Source organism: Gossypium hirsutum, chromosome D09 (genome assembly GCF_007990345.1).
Source record: "Gossypium hirsutum isolate 1008001.06 chromosome D09, Gossypium_hirsutum_v2.1, whole genome shotgun sequence".
In the NCBI taxonomy this organism is placed as follows: domain Eukaryota; kingdom Viridiplantae; phylum Streptophyta; class Magnoliopsida; order Malvales; family Malvaceae; genus Gossypium; species Gossypium hirsutum.
Window position 1 is genome coordinate 34,639,545 of NC_053445.1, and position 23,296 is coordinate 34,662,840.

Genomic DNA, 23,296 nt, shown 5'->3' on the forward strand with positions numbered 1-23,296 from the left:
TATGCATGGGTTAAAGTACTTTGTGAGGTCCCTATAATCCCCTCATAGAGTTAATTTTTACTTATAAAAAATGCCTTGATATTTCCTTTTTTTCAATTGCTTTTAATTTTGAACAAAAGATTTAATTTACAAAATTATAAAAATGATTTTTTGAATAGTAAATTTTAACTCTATTCTAATTTGATTTTATTCGATCTTTTCTAATAGTATATGTATTAAATTGATCTATTTAATAGTAGGGTAAACTATCAAAATAGTTATTTTTGTTTATCTTAAGTTACATTTTAGTCACTTATGTTTGAAATGTTATGTTTTAGTCACTTATGTTATCGTGTTGTAACATTTTAGTCATTGAGCTGTTATTAACGATGTTATGGTAAGTTAACGTGGCACGTTAAAATCATTTTAACTAAAAATTTTAGATTAAATTATACAATTGGATTTCATATTTTTTTGTTTTTAGTAATTTAATTTTTTCTGTTTTATGTTATTTCAACTTTTTTTTCTCTCTCTCTTCTCTTTTGTTTCTCCTTCTGTTTTCCTACACTCTTCATTTCTTTTAACATATCAAATAACAAATAAATATCGAATAGGATGGTCTTAAAATACAACCTAAGCTATAATAATGTAAGCAACAAAAAAGAACTCTCTAAATCTTGAAATGAAATATAATCTTAACGTGCCATGACAAAAATTCACAAAAAAATTGTCGATGACTTCAGTTAGGGTTTTGATATAGCAATTGATCTATTAAGTTTATTCATAATGATAAGTCAATGTTTATAACCAGAACCGTTAAAAGAGCATAAAAAAATAAAAATTAACTTGTCCAAAATTTAAAAAATATAGGGGCTAATTGTATGATTTAATTTAAAATTTTTGTTTGAAATAATGACTTAACGTGCTAAGGATTTGGTGATTAAAATGTTACATCACAATAATAGAAGTAGCTAAAATGTAACATTTCAAACATAATTGATTAGAATATAACTTGAGGTACACAAAAATAACTATTTTTATAATTTAACTTTTAACAGTAAAAGGATTAATTTAATTAAGTTTTTATAATAGAGAGATCTCTTTGGTACATCATGTTTTTGTTATTTTATATATTTTTTATAAAATTTAATTTAAACTTAAATTAAAAAAAGAAGAAGAAAATACTCGGATAGGATAAAACTTTTTTTTTTTGGGTACAAAGATAGAAAAACACATAAAACATTAAAATTTTCAAAATTTTGAGATTGTTATTTCAGTGAAAACTCCATATATTTTTATATAACTTTTTATGAATATACTTTTTACATAAACAATAGCTGTACGAGTAGACATCAAATTGCTTTCAACTCGGACTAAACCGATTCAGATAAAAAAAAAATTGAATAGTCTTTTGAGTAAATCGCTCGAAAGCGATAAAAAAAATTGATAATCAAGAGCTGATTTAATTTTTAAATTATTTAAACCGATAATCCAACTGTGGATCGATTCAACTATGGAATCAGTTTCCTAAGCTGCTCAAAATCCTATACAACAAATAACAAACACAAAAGTTATAATGAAAATCCAAGAAAATAAAAATTCAAAATATAATCGATTTCTTTCGTGATTTTTTATTTTTGGTTAGAGAATCATTCGTAAGAGCGTTTGGTTTTGATTTTGTTGGATGGTTGAGTGAGGAAAATAAAGATAAATATAAAAATTAAAATTTCCCTTTACATTGATTTTATTCTTCTTCATCAACCTTCTCAACAATCCCACAACTCCCAATTTTTCTTCATTTTTTTTCCCTAAAACGTTCCTACGTATATTTCTTGATCTGTTATTATTTTTGGAGCTTAAAAATCTGATCATCATCATCATCGAACGACCTCATGGCCACCACTGAAAACAAGACCATCAATGCTAAAATAGTCAGTTTCCTCTAAACCCTCCTTAAAAATTGTTATTGTCATTATCAGTAGAATTTTGTGCTTTGGGAGTCGTTCAAATGCGGAGTTACGATCTGGGTCTTTGTAAATTATGCGTCATTGCATGTTTTTTATGTGAAATTTTTATATAGATTTGCATGTTCTTGCATTTTATATTTTTAAAAATCTTTGTAGGTTTTGCTTTGATCCTCGTTTTTTTCCCCTTTTATATTTTATTGCTGATTTAATTTGTTATTTTTTTAATATTATGTTTATTTTGTGGTGATGAGGCGTGTTTACTGTGTTATTATAATAAATGATCATTAAGAACATGGTCAAATTAGAGGCTAATAAATAAGTGTTCTGCTTAAAATTACTAAAATTAAAATCAAGTAAAATTTATTTACAGATCTTTAAAATAAAATCAAACTGGTTGAGGGGATTTCCGTGGAAGGTCGATAAACCCCTCAATAGGTCCGATACGAGGCTCGGGGTGTCTATGTTTGGTTGTCTTCTGACTTCACCAAAACCTGCGAGGAGTCCATAGAGTGGGAGCGCCAATACCAAATTTAAATATATAAGCACCATTGTTTTTCCCCTTTTAAGTTCTATGTTAGAGATGTTTTAGGAAAAGAATGAAAGCAATATTTTCTGTTTTCATAGCATGCATTATAGTTGTCATCTATGTTACTCGGAGTCTGGTATGGATGTTGCCATATGGATAATTGGGTATGTGTTCAATACAAGTAGTTTTCAACCCATTTCTGTATATATGGAGGGTCCTTGAAGGGTTATTTTCTCAAATCATGTTTGAGAATGTGTCTGTATCAAGCATGAGTATCTAAAAAAAACAGAGTTAACATAAATTGTTGAAAATGTTTTGTGTTCCTCAGGTTCTACTTGGGGATGTTGGAACTGGAAAATCTAGTCTTGTGTTGCGCTTCGTTAGGGGCCAATTTGTCGAATTTCAGGTTGGTGATGTTAAGTATTTTTGTTAGTAATTTTTATATGTGCCTACATACGTATGTATGTGTCTGTACATACGTATATACATTTAGAGGCCAACTAGTTAGTAATATATATAGCTTGACATTTATCTTATGATGTAGGAATCAACTATTGGTGCTGCATTTTTCTCCCAGACGTTGGCGGTGGATGATGCAACTGTAAAGTTCGAGATTTGGGATACGGCCGGTCAAGAGCGGTACCATAGCTTGGCACCAATGTATTACAGAGGAGCTGCGGCTGCAATTATCGTTTACGATATAACAAATCTCGTAAGTTCATTATGAGTGTCGGATTTGAATATGTTTAAATATTTTTAGTAAGGTTTTCCATTTGCTAGACTTATGTATCGGACATGAGTGTCAGATTAGGTCATTTCAACAGAAACAAAAGTTCAAAATGTGAAACTGGGAAATAAAGCATTAAAGCTTTGGGATTCCCTAAACATTCCTGCAACTTTCTTGCCATCTTGCTCGGGTTTTTGTGTGAGTGTTAGATATGAGTATACGTCTTTTTAGGAGTATATCCTTGTATCCAGGTATGTATGTCGAATATGAATATTTTAAAAAATACGAAAAAATGCCACCACATGAAAAGCTCAATTTATTCATAAAGATTTAAAATTCGAGAGTGAAATTTTGTTCTAGTTTGAAGTTTATAACAATATGTTCTTATTTTGTAGGCATCATTTGAGAGAGCTAAAAGATGGATTGAAGAACTTCAAGCACAAGGTAGACCCTTATTTTTTTTTTACGGTTTTTAGAAAAACGTGAGTGTGAGATATGAATATATGTTAAACATGAGTTCTTTTTTTTTTGAAGTCATGTATTTGAAGGACTGTATTCTCATATCCATGTTTAGGAATGTGTCTAATACGAGTGTTTAACACAGATTCTTCAAAAAAGACGAAGAATTGAAGCAATATAAATTATTGGTGAAAACACATTTCCCGTCCCTATCAATTTTGAAATTGAGCAAATCGGTCCCTCTAAAAATTTTGGGCTATTTAATCCCTATCAATTTTAAAAGTGAGCAAATAAGGACAATTAATTATGACGTTAATTTTTTCTATCAATAGTACCTAATTTTGATTTGTATAATAACAAATTTAACCTTCAATGTTTACATATCTTGTGTAAATGTTGACAGATGTGTAAATTTTGCAGGTTAAATTTGTTAAATCAGGATCAAGCTGACAGAATGTGTAAATGTTGCAGGCTAAATTTATTAAATTAAAAATAAATTGACAAAAGGTGTAAACTTTGAGGGTTAAATTTGTTATCATATCAATAAAATACATGTACAATTGATGGAAAAACATTAACGTTATGATTAATTGTTCTTTATTGCTCACTTTTAAAATTGACAGCAGTTAATTTGCTCCAATTTCTTTTTTAAAGAGGCCGATTTACTTAATATCGAAATTAAGAAGGACCAAAGAAGTCTTGTTACCTAAATTTTTATATGTTTTATTTACTCTTTTTCTTTTCAATGTGAAGGCAATTCTGATATGGTAATGGCACTTGCTGGGAACAAAGCTGATTTACTGGATGCAAAGAATGTGGAAACGGAGGTGAGTTATCATTCTGTTACTCGGATTCGAGTGTGTGTTTAATATAAATAAGTCTTTGATACGGGGTACATTCAACTTGTTCTTAGAAACATTTTTCAAGTATTCAGAGCGTCATTAGAGGAGGACCATATCTTTCGTATCCATATTGAAAAATGCATCAGACATTTCAATTTTTCGACTAGATGTAGTCTAGTTTTCGACTGTTTTGACACTTCAAAACAACTCGTTATCTACATAGGATATGGAAAAGGATCATATAGTTCTGTGGTTCGTTTTGTTTCAAGCATGCGAATGTCCAATTGGACTTCTTATTCTCTTTGTTCTTTCAGGAAGCAAAAACTTATGCTCAAGAGAACGGCCTTTTCTTCGTGGAAACTTCCGCCAAGACTTCGTCCAATGTCAACAACATTTTCTACGAAATAGGTGATTCATTTCTCATTTATGTTACTTAGACTCGGGTGCGAGTGTCCAATACCGAAATGTTCAATAACAAAAAACGGTTTTTTCATATATTGGAAGGTTTTCGGAGGGATCATCTCTCAATATCCATATTTGAAAATGTATCCGACACGAGGTATTTGCTATACAAGTCAGAGAATTGACCCATTTTTTTTTTCATTTTCGTACAGCGAAAAGGATACCTCGAGTGCAGCCGTCACAAAATCCCGCCGGAATGGTTCTCATGGATAGATCTGCAGAGCAAACAGCAAGGGCATCTTGTTGCTCGTATTAGGCGACCCAAAGTCAAGATCGAGTATCATATATGAATATGCGTTCAACAAGGGTATGTTCAATTTTTAAAACTTTTGTTTTCTTCCATATATTAAAGGCTTGTACTTCATACTAAGTTTAAATATATGGCGGACACAAGTATTTTAGAGAAGATGAAATAGTAGTGCTTATAAATTGTAGTTTCTCATTTATGTACCGATTCATTTCGGAATTGTACATGCTTTAGAGGTTTTTGGGGTTGGAGAGCGGGTTTTACTTGCAAGTTCCATATATTCCTGACTTACATATTCAAATAAGAAATGCCATTTTTCCTCTTTCTATAACCAGTTTTGGTTGCTCATTTATAACTCATTTGTTCCATCTTAATTTATGGTAAAAATACTGTACAAGTCCTTGTATTATAGTACAAAATGCATTTTGATTCTTGTAATTTTAAAATGAGAAAACGGGGTAAAAGTACCATCTTACTCAAAAAAATGATTAAACCAGTCTTTGTAGTTAGATTACAGAGAAAATTAATGACCGTTAAAAACTTGGCATGAGGTATATATAACTGTCATATGGTACTATCTGGTTATTCTTGTCATACACTTAGTTTTTAATTGTATAAATAGGACCGATTTAATCTTTGATATAACATATAAGAATTAATTTGTGTAATTTTTTTTTATAAATAGAGCAATCTACAATCTGATTTTAATGTAAATGCCTTTGAGGTAGGGGTGTGCAAAATTTGGTTAAAACCAAAAAAATTCGGTTAACCGACCGAATTCGGTTAATCGGTCGATTAACCGAATTTTTTCGGTCGGGGGTCGGTTAATTATTTTTTAATTTTTTGGTTAACGGTTAATTCGGTTCGAAACCAATCGGTTAACCGAATTTTTTCAGTTTAACCGAAAAATTAATAAATAAAATTATAATATATAAATAGGCCACTATTCACCTAAACCCAATCCAAACCCAAGTATTCAACCCAACCCAACCAATCATAAAAATTACAAATAATTTAATAAATAAAAATAAAATTCTAAAACAAAAACTAAAGTCGGTTAATTCGGTTCATTTTTAACCAAAAATAAAAAACATATAATTTTTGGTTAATTCGGTTAACCGACCGAATTAACCGAAAAAATTTCAGTTCGGTTAACGGTTAAAAATTTTGAAAGGTCGGTTAATTCGGTTAATGTTATTTCGGGTTGGTTAACCGAATGAACACCCCTACTTCGAGGTACTTTTACTAACAAATAGATATATGTATGTTATATGTTGAAAAAACAAGCAAAATAATAATAATTTTTTGTAAGATTCATCATTTAAATGAACCGTTGAAGTTTTTTAAGTGACCATAGATAAACTCAATTAACATTTTTTTTCATAAATATCATAGGTTTAAATTCAATAACGTGAGCTATATTCAAATTTATTTTTATATAAAATTGTATATATTTATATATTTAGTTCATAATTTTAATTTTAATTATTAGACATATATTTTTGAAATTATATTTTAATTTTTTTATTTAAGCTCGAATCACATTAAACTGATAGTTTATTTTACTATTAAAAAATATGAAGATTTTTATATTAATTTTGATTATTAAACTTAACAAAAATATATATATAAAGAATAAAAAATAAAAAGTTCTAAAAATTCTAATTCAATTAATATCACATAAATAATGATTTAGGTATCCAAATTACTAAGAAAAAAATTGAGGATTAGGGCTCTAATTGGTTTAAGAAAATATTTTATATTTTTAATCTTCAAAAAATATTTTCTATTTTTAAAATTAAAAAATCTTTTTTCAAAGGTTAAAGTACGTAGTCAATCTATGTACTTGAGCAAAATTTGATATTTAATTAAAAATTAAATCCTATTATTCATTCTATTTAAAAATATTATTGTTAATATTTTCTGTTAATTTTGTCAAATTAAAATGTTAATTAAGTTATCTTCATACGTTATTGCATATTATTGATGTAAAATAAAAATGTTAAATTGATAAATTTTGATAGAAAATAGTAACAAAATAAATTATTATGATTGAACTAAGACTTTTAATCCAAAAAAAAATAATTTTTAAAACATAAGGACTAAATCTTAAACTTTGTCAAAGTATAGACACTAACAACATATTTTGACACTTCCGAAAATAAAAATACAAAAAACAAACCTATTTTCTCATAATATAATCATAAAAATTCGGTATTAAAAAATGGTTAAAAAAGAGAGTGAGGAGATTTTTACTTTTATTTAAACTTGAATTAATATTAATTCATTATCAATTTTTCTAGTTTTGTAAAAATATTTTTAGTGAAAATAATGATTTTTTTATTTTATTTTCACAAAGTCATCTTTAATTTTTCAATCAAACATATTTATTTTTTTAATATTTTTCATTTTCTAAAAAAAATAACACAAAACTGACCCTTTTTTTTTCTTTTCTAAAATCAAACACACTCTACATATTTCTGAATTTTCCTATCTTGATAATGATATTATTATATTTTATTTATTTTTTATTAATTTTATATTCATATTACTTTTCTATATTACTTTATAATAGTTTTAAATTACTACTAATTATATAAATTTTCACAAAATAGTTTCCCATGCTATATAGTTTCTTTTTAAAAAAAAATTCAAATGAAAAAAGGTTTTAAGGATCTAAATGAGCAAAATAGTATAGTTCAGGGACTACATAAAAGATTAAGCCTAAATAAACATATGAAAATATGAAAAGTAAATTAAAATTTTAACGGAGTTAAACCCTAACGTAGGGTTTTATTAAAAGGGCAAAAAACAGGGCTCAAAATTCCATTAAAACTCCTCTCTGATATTCATCATTATCCCCAATTTTTCTCCGTTGTTCTTCATTTTAACCTAAAGAATCTTGTTTGGGGATAAACCTCTTTATCAGGTAAGTAACCCCAATTAACTTCTTTTTGCCAATATTCTGCAAAATCCCCCATCTTTTTTTTGGGCAAAAAAATGATAAAACCCGCCAATATTTTCCCTTTTTCCTCTCAGAAAACCAATTTCAGTTTAGCTTTTTTGCTAAATTTTGTTTAGGGTTCATGCTGCGATGTTTATATGCAGAATCAGGAGAAAAGTCTCTAAGTTGTCTAAAATGATTGCTAATTTGGACAAGTTTGTTGTTTTCTCTCATGTTGTCTATGATAAATCCGATGTTGTTCAAAACCCATGTTCTGTTTCATTGAATGCTAGATCTTTTAGGAGTTCTAGACTTCTCTGTGAGTCCGTACAATCATCGAGTTCGGGTTTAGCGATTCAGATCTCGCGAACGGCTAAAACCGGGGCTCGAGATGTTTTATTCGAATACTTGCATTCCACTAGGGGCTTTAGTTTCATGGATGCTGAACATATAAGCAAGAACTCGCCTCATTTTTTTGAAAAATTGTTGTCCAAGTTTGATCCTGAGGAAGATGTGGTGAAATCTTTGTCTAAATTCCTTAGATACAATCCTATTAACGAGTTTGAACCGTTCCTCGAGAGTCTTGGGTTGAGCCCTGCGGAGATAACGTCTCTCATTCCGCAGAGATTGATGTTTTTAACTGATGATAGTGTCATGCTCGAGAATTTTCGTGTCTTACGGGATTATGGGATTCCTCGTATTAAGATGGGAAAGATGTACAAGGAGTCTAGGGAGATCTTCGAATATGATTACGGGATATTGGCTTCGAAACTTAAGGCTTACGAGAATTTGGGTCTCAGCAAAGCAATAGTTATAAAGCTTGTTAGTTGTTGCCCATCTCTTTTGGTCGGTGGTGTTGATGCGGAATTTGCTGCGGTTCTCGAGTGGTTTAAAGAATTAGGAATGAAGAAGGATGAGATTGGAGGGTTTGTATCAGGTAAGGGCATATATGATTGGGGTAGAATGCTCGACACACTTGATTTTCTCGATAGAGTGGGTTATACTGATGAGCAGTTACATAATTTGCTTAAAACAAATCCGGCATTGTTGTTTCAAGGTTCTGGGAAGAAGGTTTATGTACTATTTGGCCGGTTACTCAAATTAGGTCTCAAGATGAACGAGGTTTATTCCTTGTTTATGCAGAATCCGCATATCTTGTCGGTTAAGTGCACCAAAAACTTTTGTAAGGCATTGGATTTCTTGTTTGATATTGTGATGCAAACCGAAGATATTGTGCACATTGTATCTACACGCATGGAACTAATGGGTTCGTATTCTTTGAAAGGACCTAAAACGGTTTGTAGAGAGTTAAACATTAAGAGAGATGAATTATGCCAAATTATAAAGGAGGATCCGTTGAAATGGTTTGATGTGGCTTCAAAATCGAAGATTCAAAGCAGTATCCGGGTAGCTTCGAAAGATCCAAGTACATTCCTTGAGAAAACTGCTTTCTTATCGAGATTAGGCTATTTGGAAAACTCAGACGAGATGTTGAAAGCATTGAAGCAGTTCCGAGGCAGAGGGGATCAACTTCAGGAGAGATCCGATTGTTTGGTAAATGCAGGTTTGGACAGCAACGTTGTCAAGAACCTAATCAAACAGGCTCCGATGGTGCTTAACCAGTCGAAGGACTTGCTCGAGAAGAAAATCGATTGCTTAACAAACTGGTTAGGGTACCCGCTCGAATCCGTTGTGGCATTCCCTGCATATTTATGTTACGACATGGAAAGAATTAATCAAAGGTTTTCGATGTATGCTTGGCTAAGGGAGAGAGGAGCCGCCAAGTCGATGTTGTCATTGAGCACCATACTCGCGTGTTCGGATGCTCGATTTGTCAAGTATTTCGTATTAGTCCATCCTGAAGGTCCAGCCAAATGGGATAGTCTAAAGAATTCATTGAATACAGCGTAAGTTAATTTCTTCTCATTATAGTGTATATAATATATATACACACATACATATATATGTTGTGTTCTAATAAGAGGATTCATTGAGTTTTTGTTTTAATTCTTGATTTTAAACTTAATTTATTTAATTTTCACAATAAGTCTAATGGTTCAAATGTTGGAAATTTTGTGACTTCTTCCTTTTATTGCTATATTTAATCACTTTTCAAGGTTTTCAAGTCATTTCGAGCTTGAGCAGGTTAGGGTTTAAGATATTGCGAGTAGAGGTGTCCATGGGCTGGGCCGGGTTGGGTCGGGCCTAAAAATTCCCCGCTTCCTAGGGCGTGCCTGGGCCGAAATATGGGTCTGAGATTTGTCTAGGCCCGACCCAGGGAAAAATATAGAACCTCGAGCCCGGCCCATTTTTAATTAAAATTAAAATTATATTTTTATTAAAATTGTATCAAATTATATTTTTTTTTGTACCAGTCAACATTTTGTAAATTTTAACATTTTGCTAGTAAAATTATTAATTGTTAATTGTATTAATTGTTACTAAAATTATCAAATTATATCAAATTATTAATTATTAATTGTTACTAACATTTTGTTAGTAAAATTATTAATTGTTAATTGTATTAATTGTTGTAAAAAAATCTAACATTTTGTAACTTAAAACTTAAAATAAAACTAAAACTAGTATATTTTAAAAATAATATATATTTAATATATTTTCGGGTCGGGCCGGGCTGGGTCGGGCCAAAAAAAATTTGTTCGAGGCTCAGCCCATTTTATAAAGGGGCCTCATTTTTTGCCCAAACTCATATTTCGGGCTAATATTTTTATCCGAATCCTCTCATATTTCGGGCGAGTTGGGTCGGGCCGCCCAGCCCATGGATACCTCTAATTGTGAGGAAAGTGATTCACTTACATTGATATAAAACTTTAGTAGTTTTACACTCTTCCGTAACCTATCATATATGTAAATTTATTAATAATTTGTACTTATCATACATGTAAATTTTTGTATTGATATGATATTATTATATATTTAATGGGTGAATTTTTTTATATAAATTTAGTAGTTATAAATTTTTAATTTATGCTAGACTTGGAATGCATGATTTACTTAAATGAGGCATGAAATATAACCTTAGAATTGTTAAAATATTAGTTGTGTAAAAAATTACGAAAAGGTGTAACACTACTAAAGCTTGTTCTTCATTGCTTAAAAAAAACACTTCTGACTCCAAAAGCACTTTTAAAAAAAAAACTGTGCAAAACAAATTGTTTTTTGTTGAAATTTTTAATTTTTCAGGGTGCTTTTCAAAAGCATTTTTGAAAAATGAAAAGCTAAAAATTTTAGCTTTTCCTCTTTCAAAATCACTTTTGGTGATTAATTATTTTTTCACCCCTCTAATAACATAATATTTTCCTTTTTTTTCTTGGTGTTTAATTACAAATGTGTTAAAATTATTAAATAAATATAAAAAAATATTTTTTAAAATACTAATTACAAATATTTAATGGTTATATTTAAATATTTAAAATATAGTTTATATTCTAATTAAATTTTATAAATAATTAATATTTAAAATTTATATTTCATATATTAAAATATTAACAAGTTATAATAATTTTTTATATTCTTACTAAAATATAATAATATTAACTTATTTAAGTATTATTTAAATGCATATTTGTTACTTGATAATAACATGTCTAAAATGGACATTTTATTTTTAAAAAATACTTTTTGACAGCAATGCTAAACACTCAAATTTTAAACTAAACTAGCCTTAAGTTTAACATTGCCAAACTAACCTTAAGTTTTACACTAATGTAAATGGATCCTTCTATGACGTGTTTAACATTTTTGATGAAACTATATATGGACATAAGTAATGGGATACGAGCGAATTAGGATCATTCAAATACATGAAAATCCCAAGCATCTAACAACATGAGTTTAGATTGATTCGTTTACGCAGAAAATTGTAGGACATCGTTTTTAGCCGTTGATGTTGTTTCAGAATGATATGATCCTCGAAGATATTTTCGGTCATGAATATTACTTTGGTGATCTATCATAAATAATAAAATAAAAAAGTGCTTGATGCCTTTAGACTTATTTAAAGGTCGAGTTATCCATTCAAACTTGAAAATTTGTCCGATATTTGAGAAGATTTTGATCAAAAAGTTAGATCCAACATTGCCTAAATCTATATTAAATTTATATGAGGAAAATTATATATACAATATAATGTAAATATTTAAAAATATATTGTATATATTTAAATTTTAATAAATAAAATTACTAAATTTGATATTAAATAAAAGCCTTCAGATTCCATCAAAAACTAAAAAAAGTTATTTTTTATCGTTGAACTTAGTACAGGCTTTTTAGTCTATTTTGGCATTTGAACTTGATAATTTAGTTCATTTTGTCTCCAAACTTAAAAAATAAAAAATTTACTTAGTCGGTTCAATCTATTCAATTGTTGATTTTTGTCTCAATTTTCGATTTTTACCAATTTCAAACAGTTTTCAATCAATCGATTCAATTCTGGTATGTTATATCGAGCAGTTCTCAATCCTTCTAATCCAAGCCTATTCTAAAAACACTAATCACATAATAAAATCTTTATAAAATCAAAGTCTAGGAACCAAAACAGATATAGGGAAAAATTATAAATGCCAAAACGAAACTAATTATCAAATTTAAAATAATAATAATAAAGTTAATAAAAATTAATAAAATTAAAAGAGTTTCAATTAATATGGATAAATTTAAATAAAATTTAGTACTCATATTAAATTTAAATAAATACGTGTGATATTAATACCATGACCAAAGATGAGCTTGATTGGATGAAAATATAAAAAAATAAAAAGATGGAAAGAAAAAGTGAAAATAAAAGAAAATTGGACTACGCTTGGTTAAAAGAGAGAATTGAGAAATATATATATTATTTCAAAATTATATATTTTTCCATCTTTCCAGCTTTTTATCTTTCCTACCAAGCATAGGAAAAATTATGTTTTTCATCCTTTTAGTTTTTTACCTTTCAAGTTTTCATCCTTATAATTTTCCTTTCACTCTATCAAGCAAAGCCTACAAAAATACATTAAAAAAAAAACATCTCTATAGACATTTTAATGGTTTGTTAAGCAATTAAAAACATTAATTTCACAGAATAAAATAAAACAAAACCCAGATTTGTTCATAATTTTTGGAGCTTATACCTACCGCCATCTTTTAAAGAAGACGACGATGATGAAGTTAAGCCGTTGCGGTTAAACTCGGCTTTGTCTTTATTAAATGCTTTCTGCACATCGTCCTTCAGCTCCCTGAAACGCGATCTCTTTAACTTTTGCTCCTCGAGGCTGCCCCGCTCGAGGTAAAACAAATCGGGAAGGTCGTCTTCCATGAACTTATCTAGCACTTCCGAGCAATGCGGGAAATAACGCCGACCCATTTCAACTGTGGAAAAACAAGCACATTGATTAAGAATCACATGATTTAAACCGAACATGGAAATGGAAGATCCACATATAAGGGTATTTTGATCACCTGTTTTCATAAGGGCTTCCATCCTCGCAAGAAGTCGTTTCTTCTGCATTACAGGCGTCTCGTTCAAGTCAACTTGACTTAAGTTCCCGTTTGAACCTTTTGATGAGAGACCAGAAAACTCGGAGGTTCTCTCCGCATGTGCGATGTCCATGGCAAGTTTCGCTTCACTTGGGAAAAGTAACCTTGCAAATGCCACTGCAATAGATGACAATACTTAGAGCTAACCTTCTAAGAATATGGACTCGTAACGAATCAAATGAATTCTTGATGTGTAAGCCGATGATTTCAAACGAGCAAAAACTATATCTTAGACCAATTTATCAAGGGAGCATGCACAATAGCGGAGATAAAGAGCCTCGGGAGATCCCGACGTAGAGTAATACCTCGGTTCTCTAGGTATAGAAGTCGCATGTGCATATCATCAGCCATTGTATGGGAAGTAACTGAAACATCTCCGGCCATAGGATTTCTCCTCATTTCTCTCTCCAAAACATCGATGCATATCCGATCTTTATTTGTTTCCTTCCCTTGCTCCGTTTTCGCGTGATAATCCTTCGGTCTCGTCAATCTCTGGCAGATGTTAAAAGCACTTCGTCCATCCAACGTCAACTCCGAAGCAGATGCCCCTTTTGCTAAAAGTGACATTATCACCGACGGTTCTTTACGCATTGCAGCTATGTGAAGAACCGTATAACCACGAGAGTTTCGTCGATTGACATCAGCCAGACGTAGGGCAAGAATCTCAGAAACAACCTTGGGATCACAATACGCTGCGGCGTAATGGAGGGCAGTGGCATCATCCAAAGTTACATCGGACTCGGTTAAAAGCAGTTTAACAAGCTCAACATCGTCGGAGTCTAAAGCTTTTTGTATTCTCCGGATTTGTTTCTCTCTCAAAGGAACAACCACTGCCTCACCATCTTCAGCTTCAGTGGGAGGCTTGCAGCGAAGTAACCGAATGCTCTCCGCAACTTCATAAGGAAGCTCTTTCTCGATGGAGATGCTATCAAGATCCGACCTTGTCACTCTATCAACACATTGAGAAACAAGCTGACTGCATTGACAATGGAAAGCAACCACAAGGATCGGAATAATGTCTTCTACGAGAGCCTTATCCACGAAATTAAGAAGCCGTCGCTGCAAATATATACACAGATAGAATATCAATATACATTCATTTGGCCTAATCAAGCTAAAAGTTTGCCAAAATTCATCCATGATTCTCCATTTCAGTTACTATATGAACTTAATAGCTTCCTATTAGGTTAAACATCCTCACAATGTGCATTTAGAAAGGGTTAATTGCAGCAACAGTCTCTAAACTACAACTCAAATTCTAAATTGGTCTCTAGACTCCAAAACTTTCTAATCAAGTCTCAAAGAGTCAGTATTATATTGATCAGGTCCTTCCATCGGCCTAACCATTGGTTTACACCTTAATTGCCGGTTTGGATTTGAGGAGTATTTTAAACTACATGAAGCAAATTGTAAACACGCATGCGTAACTTGGATAAAAAAGATGATGACTACAATTTTAAAAAGTTTTTCTTTCTTCTAACACATTGAATCTAAGTTGTTCACTCATGTGCTTTAAATATACTCCATAACATATTTAAACTAACATCTAACACCCAAGTTAGTGACGAGGCTTACGAAAGTAGCTAGTGGATACGATATTGATACTTCAAGGACTCAATTTCAACATTTAAAGTTCAGGACCAATTGAGGGCCTGAGTTGTAGTTTAAGACATCTAGTGCAACTAACACTTTAAAAGTGCTAAATTTCAATACTTTAAAACATGATAAGTCATCATTTAAAGTAAATGGGCTAAATTAGAGGGACTAATTAGCTTTCCAACCTATAGTATAAGGACTCCTCAAGTAATTTAACCCTTTCTATTAAGAACCCACAGGCAATAATCTGTTAAAGCATTCAACATACCAAAAAAATTCACGCATCTAAACATATATTTACTGCAATTATACACAAATTTACTAAAAATGAACTAGAAAACCCCCCCTTTACTGACCTGAAAAAGTGAAACCATCTCAGGTATTTGAAATATAGAAGAAGCATACATCAATTCCACAGCAAAATCGATGGCGGGTCGACAAGCATCATGTGCACAGTGTGTATCAACACAAGTGGAAACCTCCATGGGAGAAGCTTTAAGCTTCCCAGTATATAAATAGCTCAAGAAAACTTGAAAAGCTTCAAGCCCAATCTTACCATAAGGCAAGAACTCATTCATGTTATAACTGGGTTTCCCTTCTTTTTCAACACACCCATTATTATTGTTCTTTTTGTCAAAAAGCTCCTTAAAGAACTTACTTCGAACAGCTAATATGCATCTATGAACACCTACCGAAACACCTTCAACCACTACGTCGGCGTCGCTAAACGGCGGTGAATTGTCGGAAACGAGGTGTTCTAAGCTGGAACTAAGCTTGGTCAAGCTTATAACCTCGAGGGTAGCAGCAGCAGCACTGGTTTCATGAGTGATTGAACCATTTGAGAGATGAGATGATGAACTGAAGCTTAAAGATGATGATGGTTCAGATAAATTAGCCATTTAAAGATAAAAACAAAAGTAAATAAAATAAAATACTATTGATCTTTATATGAAAATTTGAAGAACCCAGATTGGATTTTTTGTTGGTATTACTATTTTGTAAGGAATCACATGATTGAAAATGATTATACTAAGGGATTAAAAGATGAACTAGCTTGAATTTCCAGGACCTTTTGATCAACATGATAAGGAAAAAAAAAAGGAAAAATAATTTTTAGTTTTTAGAAAAAAGACAAGGATTTTAAAGAAAGATTACGAATCAGATCCTGGAAAAAAAAACCCAGTAATTATTTAGAGAATTTACTTTATAAATTGCAAGAAAAAGAGGAACTTGGCAGAGATCAAAGATAGAATTTGATTTTTTTTTTTTTAATTTTGGTTGCTTTTTTTGTGGTAAATGTTAAGAGAACATGGAGGGAGAAGACTTGAGGGGAAAAGGGAGGGAGTCAATGGAGGAGGAAAAGAATAAGGTTTTGGTTAAATTTTTCTATTAGTCCCTGTGTATTTAGTTTATGTATTTTAAGTCCTATTCGTTTCGATTTTTAAAATTTCTTTATTTATTTTCAAAACCTTACATAGAAAAATAAATTATTACATAATTAATGTCAACTTGTTACGTTTACACATTTCTCACAAAAAAACCATTAATGAATTTAACGAGGGACATTTTTGTTAGGACTAAAATTTCAAATTTTAAAAGGTATAAAAGCTAAGAATAATCAGATTTGAGAGTATGAACTAAATTAATAACTTTACGATAAGATTAATAGCAAAATTTAACTAAATGGATTTAACTGCTACATATTTGAGTCACGATAGAAATTGCAAAATTCGAAAAGTATATGATTAAAAGTAATTAAATTAAAGTACACATATTACAAAAATTAATAACAGAATTTGACCCAAAGATCATTGCGTCAAATAGTTTCAAATTATGATCTAATTTTAAAATAATCTTTGAATTTCAAAATATTCTAATTAAGTCCTCAAAGTACCTGTATAGCTTGAGCGTTAAATGCTAACTCAAATACAACAAATATATTTAAAAGATATGGATCAAATTATAAACATATTTGTACCTACTGCATAAACAATTTAGATCTATTATTTCTTTTTAAAAAAGTAGTCCTCCTAAATTTTATTGATACTTTTTTTTGATATGTTAGATTCAAGTTATTTATGCAATAAGTAAACACGTGTTCACAATTTAATTCACGTGTTAAAAATATTCATGTACATTCTAAATCGGCATTTAATATGTAAATTGACGGCTAGACTGAAGAAAAGACCTGATTAATATAATATTGATACTTTCAGGATTTAGTTAGAATGTTTTAAAGTTTAAGGATCCATTTATAATCTATATGATAGTTTAGGGACACATGATGAAATTAATCCTATTGTAGTAAATAAAAATAATTGCGATTTTCGAAAATAACTAGAAATAATAATTACGCGGAAATTTCAATATTTCGCTTTCGAAAGAGCGATGAAGTGGTGTGGATGACTTAGAAGATGACGTGGTCAATTGGAGCTGAGTCCCACTGACGTCATCCATGACGTCATCTCCATGAGGGGATAGACGCTGTTGTCAATTATCAACTGTCATCAATTTTTCTTCTTTTCTTTTTTCTTATTATATTAGAAGGAAAAAAAGTCATTTAAAATAATTTAAAACAAAATTAATTATATATTTATCATCTATGTTATTTATATATTTTTTAATTGAATTAATTACTCTTTATACATTTTTTAGAAAAAAAAATTAGGTTAGAATGTCAATTTTTGATAAAATTGATATGTCAAGTAGATTAATATCACTTACATAACCAACACGCCATCTGACATGGTGGGATCACTTTTTGAAGAGAGAAAGTCTACAATTCTCTCTACATAATCTAAATCATAATTTTTTTATAAAATATTTTTTAGTCCTATTTTTTTTAAAATTCCACGTAAAAACTTTATATAAATATTGTATTTTAAAAAATAAAAAAAATATGGTGGTTTTTAAATTATTTAGAAAAAATTATACTAATTTTTTTCTCTCCAAAACTTAATCTCGTTTATACATATAACACATGTACATTTTATAATATTATTATTTTAAAAAAAATTTAAAGCGTGGCACATGTCATATGCATAGTGAACCCGTCATGATAATATCACTTTTTGGAGAGGAAAATATAATCTAAATAAATTTTTTAAATACAAAATTTTTATAATAATTTATAAAATGTGATGATTGTAGTAGCCCAATTTTTGCCCGGGCTAAAAGCCCAAAAATAAACAAATAAGACCCAAAACAAAAATAAACCCACTACTCAAATTACAATACCAGCCCATAAACCAAAACCCTAAGGCCCAAATGGCCCAAAATCTAAAACAATTTCAGCCAAACAAAAAGAAAAGCAGAAACCCTAGGCGCCGCATGCCTGCCCCTAGCCTCCCTCGCGTGCACTTCGCGCCGCCGCACGTCAGCCCCCCATCCACGCGCATCTGACATCTCTGGCACCTGTAAAACCAAGACTACACGCAACAGTACAAGGATCTAAATCGCAAAACGACAAAGATATAGATTTAGGGGTTTTAAATTGATTATATAAGCCGAATACGAGCACTGTAACACTTTTTCTTCCCGGATTTTACGAACAAAAAAGAGAAATAAAAAACAAAAAAATAAAGGTGATTTTTTAGATCTGTTGTTTTTATTTCTTTTATTTTACTTCATTTATTTTTAAAAAACAAAAAGAAAATAAAGAGTAGGGGGCTTACCGGATGCCCATGACCGCCGTCCGAGGGCTGGTCTCCGTCGTCGAGACCGGATTCGGAGGGAGAGGGCTGTGGGCCTCTATCTCGGACCTTATGGGGTGCGAAAGCCCGACCGCCCAACCCACCTAGAACCAGGCTTTAAAAGCCTTTCGTCGCGCTTCGTTGGCTGTCGTTTTGGTGGCGGTGCGGCGGACAGACGAACGGCGGTGGGAGGTCGATCGTCGGAGGGCATGGGGAGGCATTGAGAGAGCTGCTGCAGTTTTTTTCTTGTGTGTGGGGAAGGAAATGAAAAAAAAAGGTGTTTAAATCGCAATAGAAAACGACGCCGTTTCGGCCCCTTAGATCCGCGCTCGACCCGACCCGCCTATGGGATCCGAGCGTCTCTTAAATGGGAAATTTGCGCTATTGGTCCCTCCACATTATTGTTTTGTTTTAATTTAATCCTTTTGCTTGTTTCTTTTTTTTTAATTTGGCCCCGCAATTTTGCTGCATGTTCCAATTTAGTCCGCGCATAAATGCTGCGCTTCAGGACTTGGGCATATTGCCCGATCAGTCCTTCGCACTTTCCGCGTGCTTCATTTCAGCCCCCTGAACCTTTTATTTGCGAATTTGGCCCCGAATTATTAGTCTGATTTCAATTCGATCCTCGGCCTTTTAAACTTCAAGTTTTTTTTATTTTTTATATAAATATACATATTTAAAAATCAGTTTTATTTAATATTTTATTTAATGTTATTTACTTATTTATATATATATTTTTTTAACTTCAGATTTTGTCATATTCATATACATGCATACATTTTATAATACACATACATTTTAATTAATACACATACTTATACATGTTTATATTCTATAATCTATATGCATTTTTTTTATATATCTATGTATATACAGACAACTTTTTTACTTTATAATTTTAAAAAAATATATATGCATATATATGTTCTTATAACTTATACATATATTTTATAATTCCTAAAAAATACATTTTTATGTTTTATCGTTTTAAAATATGTACATGCATACATATAGTTTTATGTAATATTGACATATATTTTATGATATACATATATACACGTTTTTTTTTATTTTCTAAAAATTTTCCACATAAATATACATATGTCTTTTCACTTTTTTTTAATTTTATTCATCTCTTTATTGTTATTATTATTTATACTTATTTACGTGTTTATTATCATTTCAAAAAGATATTTTAATTCTATTCGTTTATTTACTTGTTATTAAATGATTGATTCATCTATTATATTTATTTATTCCATTTTTTATGATTGTTTGTATTATTTATCATTAACTCGTTATATTTGTTATTGTTTTGTCACACATGTTACCACCGTGCATCAAAAGGAAATTTTTTTAAAATAAGGCAATATTTCGCATTTGGAAAATCGAGAAAACGTGCCCTAATATGCTGGGTTTCGATTTCTCGTTCGACCAAATGACCAAATATCTTTTTAAACTTTCAAAATAATAAAGGCAATATTCCATATTTAGAAATTCGAGAAGCCGTGCCCTAACTTACTGGGTTTCGATTTTTCTCGCATTGAACCTAAATAACCGAATATCCCTTTAAAATTAAAATAAATGAGGTTTAAATATAAAAATAAAAGGCAAGCTTACTTTCAAAAATACAAGGTGACGTATCGTAACTTACTAGATGTGACATCTTGTTACTTCGAGATAAGGAAGCATTTCCCATTTTTTTATTCGAGTATTTTTAAAATAACACAATAAAGAGGGATCGTATTTTTTTAAAATTCTTTTCGAGTTTTTGATCTTCGACATTGAGACATTAATTAATCAACTAGGTACCAATTTTGGGCGTATCGATGGTGCTAATCCTTCCTTGTGCGTAACCGACTCCCGAACCCGTTTTTCTGAATTTCGTAGACCAAAATCGTTGTTTTAATAAAAATTAAATCGTTTATTAAAAACAACCTCTTTTCGGTGACCCGAACACACCTCATCAAAAAAGATTGGTGGTGACTCCCGTTTTCGTTTTTTCAAAACCTAAGTCGACCCCGTTTTATCAAAAAAATGGTGTCAACAGCTTGACGACTCCGTTGGGGACAAGATTATAAGAGAGTCAAGCCACGTGTTGATTATTTCTTATATTTTTGTCGAAAGTTGAAAATTTGATTTAAATTTACGATCCTCTCATTGCATTTCCTTTATTTTGAGTTATATTTTTCATCATGTTCTGTATTTTATTTTTATTTTTTGCACATTACATTGCATGACCGTTGGTCACACCCTTTTAAGTGGGATTGAGAAGCTAGTCCTTCGTGAGGTTTTCACCTCCGTGCAGGATAGTGGATCACTTCCGGGATACATCCGTACCTATGTCTTCGTGAGATTTTCATCTCTGTGCAGCCATAGGGAAATGTATCCTCCTGAACTGAACTCGGTCCGTATGAGCCTATAATGGGTGAGGATTGATGAATCTGCTGGTTCGGGTACCTTTGCTTTAGAGCCGAACCGCATATAGTGAACCTAAAAGCCTACCCTAGATAGAACCACTTTAAACCCCTAGTGGTCACCTGAATAGGTGTTCTATTTATTCTTGCTTGCTTTTGCTTTGTACTAACCTGTTTTCTTTTATTTTGGTTATGATTACATTGTATTTTCATCATAAAAAAGAGGTATTGATTCACGTTCAATTGCTAAATAGAGAGCTTGTCATAAGAAAATGGGTTTCTTGATAAAGTGGATGACAATACGGTTGTCCGAATATGGTTCAAGAAAATGTGATAAGAGAATGATGATAGTTTAATGGATGACTACACAACTTTGTTTTGTTTCCCGAGGATTCAAGCTGACAAAGATTATTCGAAAGCCGTCGAACTTTCTTAAAGAAGCCAAAGAGCATCACGAAGATAAGGGAGCAATGAGTCGCAGCTCGGATCAAGTAAAGATGAACTAGTAGAGGTATCCAATGGAAAGTTTACAAGATTTGATCTTAACGTCTAGACATGAAGAAAGGGGTTGATGTCTTCGCCTGGAGTATGAGGGCAAGGCCGTATAAGTCTTCATTTTATGTGAAGAAATTTGTCTTCTACAAAAGTTATTCTAATGAAATTGAATTCAGAATCAATGCCTCTTTTTCTTTTTGCATTCATTTCATACATATGCATTACATTGCATCATATGCATTAGATTTTCACAAAAGGACCCTAATTAGGTAAAATTATTTCAGTTACCCTGAAAACCAACAAGAATCCGCCAGCCAAATATCATTACGGTACTCGTCGCCAAACAAAAGCAATGGATCAGAGGTTAGAAAGATTGGAGTAATTACAGAAAGAGATGCAAGATCAGATGCAGGAACGACTAGATAAAATCCAACAGGACATGCAAGAATCCCAGACAGCTATGATGAACCAATTGAGGCAATTATTGGCTGGAGGGAATGATAAAGGAAAAAGCCCTGTAGTTGATGCTGGGGATGATCACGATGACCCTGCTTATCTTCTGGGTTTCACCCCAGTTAGCATCCAGGCACAACCAGATGTGTGCCTGCAAAGAATATCCGTCAATATTAGACCTCAATATCAGGCTGGTGCCTCGATACCAATGTACGTTCAAACGGGCTCAGGTTCTAATCCCGGGGACAACCCCACCAATCCTGTGGTCCCTGATCTCGATGATATGGCAGAAATAGAAAAAACAAGAATAAACCTGCCAAAACAACTTGAGGACCGGTGTAGATGGCTAGAGGAAAAATTTAGAGCCATGGAGAACACCGACCACCATTATGGAGTCGACGCCAAGGAACTGAGTTTGGTCTCTGATTTAGTGCTCTTGCCTGAGTTTAAAATGCCAGAGTTCAAAAAATATAACGGGACTAGTTGTCCTGAAGCTCACATCACTATGTTCTGTCAAAGAATGATAAGATACGTCAACAATAATCAACTGTTAATCCATTGCTTCCAGGACAGTTTGATCGGGTCTGTAGCCAAGTGGTACAATCAGCTGAGTCGTGCTAAAGTTAGTTCATGGAGAGACTTGGTGTAAACTTTTATGAAGCAATACAGTCATGTGACAGATATGACACCCGATAGAATCATGTTACAGAACATGGAGAAAAAACAAAACAAGAGCTTCAGGCAGTACGCCCAACGATGGAGGGAGGTGGTAACGCAAGTCCAGCCACCTCTTTTGGAGAATGAAGCCACAATGCTTTTCATCTACACTTTGAAGGCTCCATTCATTAACCACATGTTAGGAAGTGCTACTATGAGCTTCTTAGATATGGTAATGTCTGGCGAGATGATTAAAAACGCCATAAGAAGTGGGAAGATAATTACGGGAAAGGTG

The 23,296-nt window shown here is 31.6% G+C and overlaps 3 protein-coding genes across 3 annotated transcripts; 2 read left to right on the forward strand and 1 right to left on the reverse strand.

Annotated features, from left to right (window-relative positions):
• The first annotated feature begins 1,493 nt into the window (after positions 1-1,493).
• Positions 1,494-5,533, forward strand: LOC107891751 (ras-related protein RABF2b). The gene is made up of 7 exons (XM_016816635.2): positions 1,494-1,910; positions 2,801-2,878; positions 3,017-3,184; positions 3,595-3,643; positions 4,412-4,485; positions 4,815-4,908; positions 5,115-5,533. Exons 1-7 carry the CDS (start codon positions 1,872-1,874, stop codon positions 5,216-5,218), a joined length of 606 nt encoding a protein of 201 aa, XP_016672124.1. The 5' UTR covers positions 1,494-1,871; the 3' UTR covers positions 5,219-5,533.
• A 2,468-nt stretch (positions 5,534-8,001) lies between these two features.
• LOC107891750 (transcription termination factor MTEF18, mitochondrial) lies at positions 8,002-10,200 on the forward strand. Its single transcript, XM_016816634.2, has one exon. It carries the CDS (start codon positions 8,304-8,306, stop codon positions 10,062-10,064), a length of 1,761 nt encoding a protein of 586 aa, XP_016672123.1. The 5' UTR covers positions 8,002-8,303; the 3' UTR covers positions 10,065-10,200.
• Positions 10,201-13,167: 2,967 nt separating this feature from the next.
• Positions 13,168-16,613, reverse strand: LOC121220834 (BTB/POZ domain and ankyrin repeat-containing protein NPR1). The gene is made up of 4 exons (XM_041100433.1): positions 15,644-16,613; positions 13,997-14,750; positions 13,614-13,808; positions 13,168-13,523 (listed from the first exon to the last, which is right to left on the reverse strand). Exons 1-4 carry the CDS (start codon positions 16,184-16,186, stop codon positions 13,264-13,266), a joined length of 1,752 nt encoding a protein of 583 aa, XP_040956367.1. The 5' UTR covers positions 16,187-16,613; the 3' UTR covers positions 13,168-13,263.
• Between the last annotated feature and the right edge of the window lie 6,683 nt (positions 16,614-23,296).

Coding starts and splice junctions, on each gene's coding strand:
- LOC107891751 (XM_016816635.2), top strand. CDS start 1,872: ATGGCCACCACTGAAAACAAGACCATCAATGCTAAAATA. Junction 4,486..4,814: donor CAAAGAATGTGGAAACGGAG/GTGAGTTATCAT, acceptor TTGTTCTTTCAG/GAAGCAAAAACTTATGCTCA. Junction 4,909..5,114: donor CAACATTTTCTACGAAATAG/GTGATTCATTTC, acceptor ATTTTCGTACAG/CGAAAAGGATACCTCGAGTG.
- LOC121220834 (XM_041100433.1), bottom strand. CDS start 16,186: ATGGCTAATTTATCTGAACCATCATCATCTTTAAGCTTCAGTTCATCA. Junction 14,751..15,643: donor AGATGGTTTCACTTTTTCAG/GTCAGTAAAGGG, acceptor ATATATTTGCAG/CGACGGCTTCTTAATTTCGT. Junction 13,524..13,613: donor GGAAGCCCTTATGAAAACAG/GTGATCAAAATA, acceptor GTTTTTCCACAG/TTGAAATGGGTCGGCGTTAT.
- LOC107891750 (XM_016816634.2), top strand. CDS start 8,304: ATGTTTATATGCAGAATCAGGAGAAAAGTCTCTAAGTTGTCTAAAATG.